Here is a 10,247-nt window from a genome sequence, read left to right on the forward strand (position 1 = left end):
CTCCCAGGGCCCCGCGTCCCCCTCCTTCTCCAGGGCACACTCGCCGCCCCCACCCCTGGTCTGACTGGGAACTTGAACCGGTCCAGCCTGTTTAAACGGAAAGGACAGAGATCCTGTCTGTTCAATGTAAAAAAAAAAAAAAAAAAAAAAAAAAACCGAAAGAGAGAGAAGAGAGGAGAGGGAGGGAGAGAGCGGGGGGGAGAGGGGAGAGAGCGCGCGAGCGCGAGCGAGCGAGAGAAGAGAGGAGAAAGAGAGAGAGAGCAGAGAGCGAGGTATAGAGCAACCGAGGGGGAGAGAACCCGAGTGTGTGTATGCGTGTGCGTGTGTGAGCGCGAGCGAGCTTGCGAGGAAGAGGAGCGAGAGAGTGCGAGCGAGAAAGAATAAAAGGAAAGAAGATTTTTCTCTATGTATATAAAGATGGCCACGTTAGCAAACGGACAGGCTGACAACGCGAGCCTCAGTACCAACGGGCTCGGCAGCAGTCCGGGCAGCGCCGGGCACATGAACGGATTAAGCCACAGCCCGGGGAACCCGTCGACCATTCCCATGAAGGACCACGATGCCATCAAGCTGTTCATTGGGCAGATCCCCCGCAACCTGGATGAGAAGGACCTCAAGCCCCTCTTCGAGGAGTTCGGCAAGATCTACGAGCTTACGGTTCTGAAGGACAGGTTCACAGGCATGCACAAAGGTGAGTGCACCTTATCCTCCTAACTTTGCTGGGGAGGAGAGGGCGGGCGGGCTGGCCGGCCGGCCGCGGACGAACCGGAGACGGCGCGAGAGGCAGCCTCGGGCGGACGCCGAGAAAGGAGGCGCTCGGGCAGCAGAGACCAGGACTGGGGTGCGTGGGGAGCTGTTTGCTGGGGCAAGGCTGGGTTTTGGGAAAGGAGCTGACAGAAGCGGTGCCGTAGGGAGAGCAACTGGAGCAGAAGAGGAAGAGAAAGAGAGAAGGTCGAGGAGGAATGGGGCTTGTATTTGGGGGTACGGCGACTTGAATGATTGGGATGGGGACAGCTGCACCGCCGAGCCCGGGACGCTGAGCGGCAGACTGGCAGGCGCGCAGCCGGTCAGGGACCGAGGGTGCTGTCCATCGCCGTGGTGCTGAAAATACTGAGGAGATTTGGTGGTCTCCGCTCAGGGCCAGAGTAGCAAGAGCGCAACCGTCTAAAAAGGAGGGAGGTGACAAATTCAGAGATATTTTTATTTCGCTACCAATTTAACAGTAAACTCTCCTTGTCGAGCTGTGTTTCTCAATAATCCGGTTGTGGTGTGAGTGGTGGGGGAGGGGATGTATATTTGAAGGAAGGAGGGACAAAACCTAAGACAAGAATTAGCAAGGAGCCAGCCATCCCCTGGGTGGTATAAGGAGTTGGGGAAGCCTGGATGATCCCCCCCCCTTCTCAGGAAAGTGGGGTTTTAGAGGGAAATTTGTATGTGCAAGATATGCATTTTAAAGGGTGTAGCCTAATTATCCCAAACTCACCATGCAGAGAGGTTTATAGTACATTATTTCTCTCCCTTGAAGCAATCAATGCTAGTGAGTGCTTGGGGGAGGGGAGACAGAATAATCAAAGAATTAAAACCTAGCAACTTTTTAGGAAAGTGGTCATGGGAATTGTCTGCAGCCTGCCTGTTTTTCTCCTTGTTTTATTATCTTTAAGGCAGAGCCCCAAATGTGTTCAGTTGTAGGATGTGTGTGGGTGGCTGGTGGGTGATGAAATTAGCCCAGTGCTCTGCTCCCTAACAGTAATGTATAGGATGTGCAGCAGGGATTCATTGGGGCTGGAGCTGTGTGGGCAAGTTAAATGCTTTCTGAGAGAGACTGATCGTCAGGCAGAGAAGGAGCACCGTTCTAAGGAAGTTGTAAGGGATGTGTATGGATGTTCTGTTTTTAATAAACAGTAGTGTGGAGAGCCACTGAAGATGCTGTGTTAGAGCTGGTGGTTTTAATGATGAAAACACACACACACACATGCACATGCACACGCACACCCACCCGCACAGAGAGAGCAGCCTCATCCTTGGCCACAAATGGGCTATGAACAGAGCTGATCCTCCGGCACATTAGGTGCAGAGCGCAGAGCTGTCTGGCTCTCTAAGCAGCAGTGGTTTTCACTATCACAACCGCCCTCCTTCTCCAGCCCTCCCTTCATCCGAATACTAAGCACAGCTCCAAACTCTTCATAGTTGGAGTCCCAGAGAGCAGTTTTTATTGGCTTTAGCATCTTCCAGCTTGCCTGCTGAGGAGTAAATCTTAAAGTTAATGGCATGTTGAGCCGCACAAAACCACGGCAGAATGGAAATATACTAGGTTTGTTGGGGTGGGGTGAGGGAAGGGGCTGTAATGGATAAAGAAACCAACCTTTATCCAATATGGAGAAAATGTTCAGAAGAGAAACTGCAAAGGTGGACTGGGGAGGCAGTGTTTGAAATAATATTTGTTTCCTTTCCCCCCTCCCCCAAATCAACCATATCTTTGTAGTTTTTCCTTTTCCAATCAAGCTCCATAGAGGCTAATCAATGTTTGTATCAAACCTTTGTCATTCTAATATGTCCCCAGATTTTAAAATAGTAATAATGAAAATTAAAAAGCATAGGTAGGGAAATTCTTTACCCATCTTAATGATCAGTTCTTGTGACAATTTGAGATTTTTAAAGTTAGAAAAAATCAGAACCCACTAGAGGCGAAAGACAGTTGTGAAGACCCGGGCTTCCTATGAGATCTGGATTGGAGCACTTTATTTGATGTTTTATTTCAAATGAAGATAAACTTTAACAATATTTCTTGCTTTCTTCTCATGATCCCTTCTTGCTGGTATCATCACTGTCTCTGATGTTATTTGGACTCCCTTGTACTGTAGCAAAAAAGTAGAATTATCATCATTTGCATCAGGAAGGTAGAGAAGGTTATGATACAGTTATATTGTGTGCATCGTCTCATATATATACACACACATACCTGGCCAGGATTCCTAGGACAAGCAAAACTTCATTTTCTAAATAATTCTTCCCCTAAACTGACTCAGTCTGTGGCAGGCAGGCCCATTGGCCCGGCATGCTGGGTGCCTCGTTGTCGCAGCTCACCCTTCAGAGCCTGAGCATATATTTTTTCCTATGAAACTTCCTGCCTCTCCTTCACTTGGATTTTTATAGGCAAGGTTGGGTCACAACATCCCAACAGTGCTTGAAAGCTCTGGGAGAGCTAAATAAATGAGACAGTTTCCGAGGTCTGTTTTATTCAGTCCAAGAAGAGTTTGAACTCCTTCTTCAGTGATACAGCCTGATTTATTAGCTAATCCTGATAAAAATAAGCCTCCGGCCACCTTAAAAAAAATTACTCGCCTGCCATTGGTGATTAATTACTGTTAAGTCAAAAAGCATGATGAGGCTTGAAGAACAAGGGTTGCATTTGATTTCTAGATTTTCCCCAACTCTAAATTAACAACATGAGGTTCTCGGGATAGAAACATGCCTTTGTTAAGCCTGCTTTCAGGGCATATTTGTGGCTCTTTCTCTCCCCTTCTTGAATTTCCAACTTCTAATGAATCATACTGGGATAAAATTGAGGGACAACACAGGATAGTGGCTTCCAGTGTGGGTGGCATATGTATATTATTGGTTAAGAAAAAAAGAAAAAAAGTAAAAAATAAATTAAATGCATGCGATTTCAGGTGGATATCCATTTGTTGACCACCTGCCATTTCAGGTGACTAAAGATGGAAGGAGTTCTAAGGGTTAATGGAATACCTGCCATGTGTAGAGTGAACCTTAAAAGGCAATTACTCCAGTCAAATTGGGAGTCTGTGGAGGAGGGAGTGGGTGGGTGTTGTGGAGCAAACCCAGCCATATCAGAGAAAGGCTGTTGAGCTGGGGAGGCAGCAAATAGCAGTTGTGGACTGAGGTAATTACTGTAAAGGTAAATTTACCCCCTGGAGACCAGAAAGCAATTGGGCAGGGGGAGATCTGGGTGCTAAGCTGAGAGAGAAACCAGGAAAAAACCCAGGATTACAATTTGAAGAAACAACACCCAAAGAAGAAAACCCAGTGTAATGCAAACTCTCATGGCTAATTCTGAGTCTTCTTTTCCCCCAATTAGAAGCACTTTGAGGAAGATTGTTTTTCCATGCTCCAAAGAAAAAGACATTGTACTATTGATTTAAGAGGAGAGAGGCAAACTCCCGGGGTAGCAGCAGAAGTGAGCTCAGGACTAACTTTGCCCCTTCCTATTGAATTGTTCTCCCTTGAAGAAGGGAACAGGTCACCCACTGGTCTAATTCTTCCCTTCTCTCACATTTTATTCATTTCTCTTCCTTTTATTTCCTGGAGAACAAACGGAGCCAGTGACTGAAAAAAGATACACACACACACACACACACACACACACACACACACACACACAAATATCCATGACTGCTAACACACACAGCAGATCATGCATGAAGAAGCCCGCAATCCATTCATAACTTTGGTCTTGTCTAACAGGATAAAAGGCAGCAAAGACTGAGTTACTGGGAGACATAAAGACTAGTGCTCTCTGGGTAGCCATATTATAATGCGTTATCTTTGAAGTCATTTAAGTCCAATTTAAGAGATATTTAGTATAATATTTATGAATTAATGTAATCTAAACATAGGGCTGTCCCCAAAGGTTTAAGCAGCCTTTACTACTGAAGTGTGCTTGTTCCTGGAGCCTGCAATGCATTTTTATCTAAACAGCCAAGTCCACATTACAGTCCCTCTAGTTAACCAGTTAGAACACATCTGTGGCCTGGGTAACCACTCTGCATTGAGGTCACCCTCCGCTGCAGGGAGGAAAATCTAGTCTACTGGCAGCCCTGGGGGCTCCCAGCCCAGGAGCCACAGCAGCAGGAACTTTCGCCCCTCACACTTTCATACAACATCCAGAGGGAGGGTGGGAACAGAGTGATGGAACCCTCTGTGGACTGAGCTCTGGAGAGCATATCATTTTAAAATGTACTCATCACCAGATGCACAACCTCTCAGTTCAGCGGTATCTGACTAGGAAATGCCCGAAGCCCCATGATTTGGGGTGTTGCTGGGAGAAAAGGAAAGGGCAAGGGCTGTGATTATATTTTGGTGATTTGTGTACCATCTTCACAAAATTATGTCCTGTGTTTTCACGTAAGATGTAACAAGTCTCGGAACATTGAGTTTCCACCGCTTGACTTTGGCCGAGCTGGCTAGTTGTTTTCCTGAAATAGGTGAACTAAAGCCGGCGAGGCTCTGGTGTCTGTTCCAAAGGAGTCCACGAGGCAGTGACGCTGAAGCATCCTCATGGGCATCAGTTCAATTAACATGAACTTTTTTAAAAAATTACTTTGAAAAATAAAAATTTATTTCTCTCCAGGGAAAGACTGGTAGAACAGCTGGGCACACACCCATAGTTGTTAAAAGAAAGATGTGCCTTGTGAGAAAGAGATATGGAAAATGGGATAGCTGTGATGAGAAAAGAAGAAAAATATTTTTTTTAAAAAAAAACAAGTTTTACTAAAGAAAATAAGCAATAGCAATCATTAAAAAGCTAAAGTAAACAAAACCAAACAGGTCCATAAAAAACCTTCAAATTCCAAGTGTTGATAAGTATCCTACTTGGGAGCAAAGAAAAAAGTATTGGGAAATGACCCCTTTATTTAAGAGACTAGTGGTTATTTGCTGCTTGTGCACAATTTCATTTATCTTCTAAACAGACTTCCTCAGAATCAACACACAGAGATAAATTAATATGCACATGTGCACGTATCTGCACCCATGTGCAAGCATGACTAAGCGCATCCCACACATATGGGAACCAGGGCTGGCCTAGATTTCACTGCAATTCAACAGGGAGATGTTAACCATCTTTCCCCCCCTCAGCTTTAATGGGAATTCTAGATTGGGTTGAAAGAACCCCCTTGGCACACTTTCACTGTCTCCACCTGCTCCAGTTGGCTGGATGTCGTGGCTTCTCAAACACAAAACAAAACAAAACAAAAAGAAAAGCTTTTCTTGAGTGAAGTCATAGCTTGAAAACAACCCAAAGGAAAACATTTACAAAAATGCATGCCGTAGGTATGCCCCAGACACAGGCATGTTGTTGAGTTATCAGAGTGCGTTCAAAGAGCTGGTTTCCAGGGGCATTCTTGAGGCCCAGTGAGCTCTCCAAACTCCAGCAACCTGAGCATGGCCATCGCTGTCACTATTATTAGCATCATTATCCTCATTATTATAATTTATGTATCAGGATGGGAGAGGGGCTTCTGAGTGATCCTTAGAAGCTATCCAAGGCACCACCTCTTTGGTTGGGAGCCAGTCTTACTTGCCTCAGGTAGATTGGGGGAAAACACTGCACCACTCACACCTTCCATGTCATCAGAAGGTGGTCATTTTCCAAACTGACCCAGGAGGGACCTCACTAAACAAAACTTGGGGTAGGCAGGTGTAGAAGAGAGGGAGATGCAACAGAGAATGAGGCCCACCATCGTGGGGAAAAAAAAGGAAAACTGAGGGTTCTGAGAGTTATAGGGCCAAAATGCCAGCTGGAAGCTGGGAGCGCTGGTTGACAGTGGTTAGAACTGCAGCAGCTTCCGAACTTGGAAGGGAAATCCCATGTGACATGCGAAGAGAAGAGTGAGGGAGTGTGAAACTCTGTGCGTTTCTGTGGGAACTGGAGGACTGAGGGAGGCAGGACGCTGCAGCCTGTGTGGGTGGGTGAGTGTGTGTGTGTGTGTGTGTGTGTGTGTGTAGAGGAGAGATGACAAATGTAAGTGGCACAGAGATGATGTTAGGGGTAATTTCATCCTGAAGGCTATGTGCATGATCAGGAAGGTGGTTGATGGAGAAAAGGAGAGGATCTGGGGACAGTGACGCTGTCCTTGTGATTCTGTACTGGCTCCACCTCAGCACGGGTGCTTGGATTTGTCAATGATCTAAGTTTCAATGTGGAGGCATGCTCTTGTTTATCTGAAATCCCCACCTAGAAGTCCAAATATGGGAGAGGGTTCCATCTCTCCCAACCCCCCCACCCTTTGCAGGTTTGCTTGCTTACCTATTGACTCATTTTAGAACTGACCTTCTATCCAGGATCTGAGTGGCAAGCCACCAAACCCAGCTCTGTGCAGAGATATCTCTCTCCACCCACTGCATTCCCTTCCCCACCAGTTGCCCCTTGACACCCCAGCCCTACTTTTCTCTTGTAGTGTTTTCACACACACACACGCACACACACACACACACACACACACACACGCCTTGGCCAAGTCGATCAAGCTGAGTCCTCCAAGCAGAATGCTGCATTTCCCCTAAAGGCAAGCAGGTGTGGCAGGGATCTGGATACCCATCTTTTGGACTCTCTACAAGAAAAGCCCATCCCTCCCCCCTTTACTTTTGCCTTCTCTACAGGTCTTTAAATACACAGACTCTCCAAGAATCACAGAAAGCATCCAACCCTACCCAAATAGCCTAAGGAAGGAGAACAGAGCCCCCCAGCTTAGTTGTAACCCTTTTATCATTATCCTGCATCTCGCTTTTTTCCTTCTCCTTGCTATTTAAAGTGCCCTCACAAACCCCAGAGTGAGAACCAAAGAGGAAGGTCCATGTTCCACTTGGCAACATAGGGGTGCAGTTAAAGATGCCAGGGCAGAGAGACAATGATGGGGCAGAAGCGGAGGCAGAGGAATTTCCTGACTTTATGTGCTTGCCCTAAGGGCATCCTCCTTCTCTGCTCATCCAGCTTCCAGTGGCCCTGGATGGGTATAAAGCCAGAGCCACAGCCCTGCCCACAGAGACCAGCAAGGCAGCCAGGTGGGCAGGCCCCGGGTAATTGCCCTCCTTTCTGGGTCCCTCTGTGAGTAGACGGGGATGTTTTCAGGGCCACGCATTCACAGGGCTTCTCCCCTGCCCCTCGATCCACATTTGGCTTCTCTTATTCGCCCCTGTGTCTCCCTTCCAGCTGAGCTGAGGAACACTCACAGACGGAGCGATTCCCAGCAGCTCAGCCTGGGAACACATCCTACGTGGCCATCTGCAAGATGTAAATAAACGAATGCCCTCATGGAGACAGATGTAGTTCTGGGTCCCTGAGGATGGGACAGCCAAAAATAGTGATCAAAGCTCGGGGGGGGGGGGGGGGGGCAGGAATTGATAATGAGCTGGACTCCAACAAGAGTTTAAATGTTCTGAAAGCTGCTTCTGGACAGCGACTCACCTGATGTGATGTTACTTTATTGCAATGCACTCGGCTTTAATTAATTATCACCTTGGTTAAGAGCATCTCCAGATCAAAGGTTTCTAGATACTTAACAGATCTTACTAACAAAGCCCCCATGCATTAGGCTATCCCACAGCTCTCTGGCCAGACAAACAAGCTTTCTTTCCTCTCTCTAAGCTGCTGGTGTCCTCTTTGCTGAAGACAAGCAATTCTTTCTGCATAGCTGCTCTGTCCTAGGATGGAGATTGTGATGGGGTGTTGTCCGCTGAGGGCAAGGGGCTGCTGTCCAGCAGCTGTTTCTAAAATTGCACAATTGAGACTTGGTTCACCTTCAAATCTGGCTGGCTGACATAGGGAGGGTTGACAGAAGAAAAAAGCGTTAATGGAAATGCAAAAGGTGTGTGTGTGTGTGTGTGTGTGTGCGCGCGTGTGTGTGTGTGTGTGTGTTTGCGCGCGCGCACACGCACGTGCCCCAGCACCAATGTGCACAGCCACATAAATATTATGGGATCGATACATTTCACATCCACTGCCTTCACTTCTTAACTTCTCCCTCCTGTCTCTTGAGCACCTGTGCTACCATCGTATTTCACTCTGAGAAATGCTTGCAGCTGAAGCGTGCATAGATGATGCTGTATTGAACCAAGCCATTGTTTGGATTCAGTGGGGGAGTCTGAGTGCCCATTGAAGGATGGTCCTTCCTGGGGTAGGAGGTGCCTAAAGAATCTACTTCTTAAGATATGATAGGAACCTCACTCTCCAGAGTCGCCAAAACCTACAAACTGACAGGTGACTTACTTGAAAGCAACCCTTGCAGTCATTCTAGGCAGATTTGAATGCCATACGTGGCTGTTTGTTCATTATTCTAATTTAATGATGCAGTCACACCTAATTAATCCATGTCTGGTTTATTCATACACTATGTCTGAGGATCCAAAAGATCTCTCTAGCCAGCCGGCTTCCCTTTACAAGGCCGAGTGCAGAATCTCCCCTGACAAGTGAGCATGTCTGTCACATGTCTGGGTCCAAACAGGAATGGATCACTGTAGACCAATCTGGTAGAGGCACTGTCCCTGACACCACTGTTCACACAGGTAGGGGTGACAGTAATCACAGGTGTGCCTCTATCCATGAGATCTGTGTGCCTGTGCAACACACACATGAGCACACAAAGTATGTATTCTCCCACAGACCCCTCCTAATCGGCAGTGGGCCACACCCCCATGTGTAATAAGGCGCAAACCCTTGTGGAGTGGCCAGCATTCCCAAGATTGGGAGTCTCAGTGCAGAAGGTTGAGAGGTTGAGCTGAGTCGACCTCCCTTCTCATGGAGCTGGATTCAGCGCTGCCACTGCACAGAGAAAGAGACTGAGGCTGGGAGCGGCCTGCCCCCGGAGCCAAGTCTGCAGCATGGCCTTCGGCGCACCACCCCATGGCTACTCTGGCCACACTGCTCCCAGTGAGTCCTGTCTCTTGCCTGGCAGGTACATTGAGAGAACGAAGCATCAACCTAATAATATCCTTATAAAGCCAAGCCTCCTGCGCAAGTCCTAGGAGACAAGAGGCATCTAAAGATCAAACAGTACATCACAGTGTATTTGTAGGAACTCTCTGATTCTGCTACCTCCCTATAATGCTCTAATTGACTATTTGATCAGCTCTAAAAGGGCCGTGTTCAAGACAGGCATCCATACACACCCATGCACATGTCCACACATCCACACACCCACCCACGCACACCCACTCACCACACAAGCACTTGCACACAGACTTTCTCTTGCACACGCTACTGCACCCACACTAGCTCAACCAGTCAGGGTAGATTTTCACATGAGATGCTTGAAGGTGAGTGAGAAGCACACACCTAAGGTTGTACCTGCCCTTCCAGTAATGGGCTTATCAATACCTCTTAAAGAAATGTGACAGCCAGCCCAGTGTGATTCAGTTGTGTGGACAAAGGTCAGCATATAGATATCCATTATTAATCATATCAATATCTTGGTTGACCAATATAACCAGAAACTGTATCATGTCGCTGCTGA

The 10,247-nt window shown here is 47.2% G+C and overlaps 1 protein-coding gene across 1 annotated transcript; it reads left to right on the plus strand.

The window, feature by feature from the left end:
- The first annotated feature begins 204 nt into the window (after nt 1-204).
- Nucleotides 205-729, plus strand: LOC102264129 (CUGBP Elav-like family member 4). The gene has a single exon (XM_005867292.2). It carries the CDS (start codon nt 406-408, stop codon nt 712-714), a length of 309 nt encoding a protein of 102 aa, XP_005867354.1. The 5' UTR covers nt 205-405; the 3' UTR covers nt 715-729.
- Nucleotides 730-10,247: the final 9,518 nt, after the last annotated feature.

Source organism: Myotis brandtii, unplaced genomic scaffold (genome assembly GCF_000412655.1).
Source record: "Myotis brandtii unplaced genomic scaffold, ASM41265v1 scaffold248, whole genome shotgun sequence".
In the NCBI taxonomy this organism is placed as follows: Eukaryota; Metazoa; Chordata; class Mammalia; order Chiroptera; family Vespertilionidae; genus Myotis; species Myotis brandtii.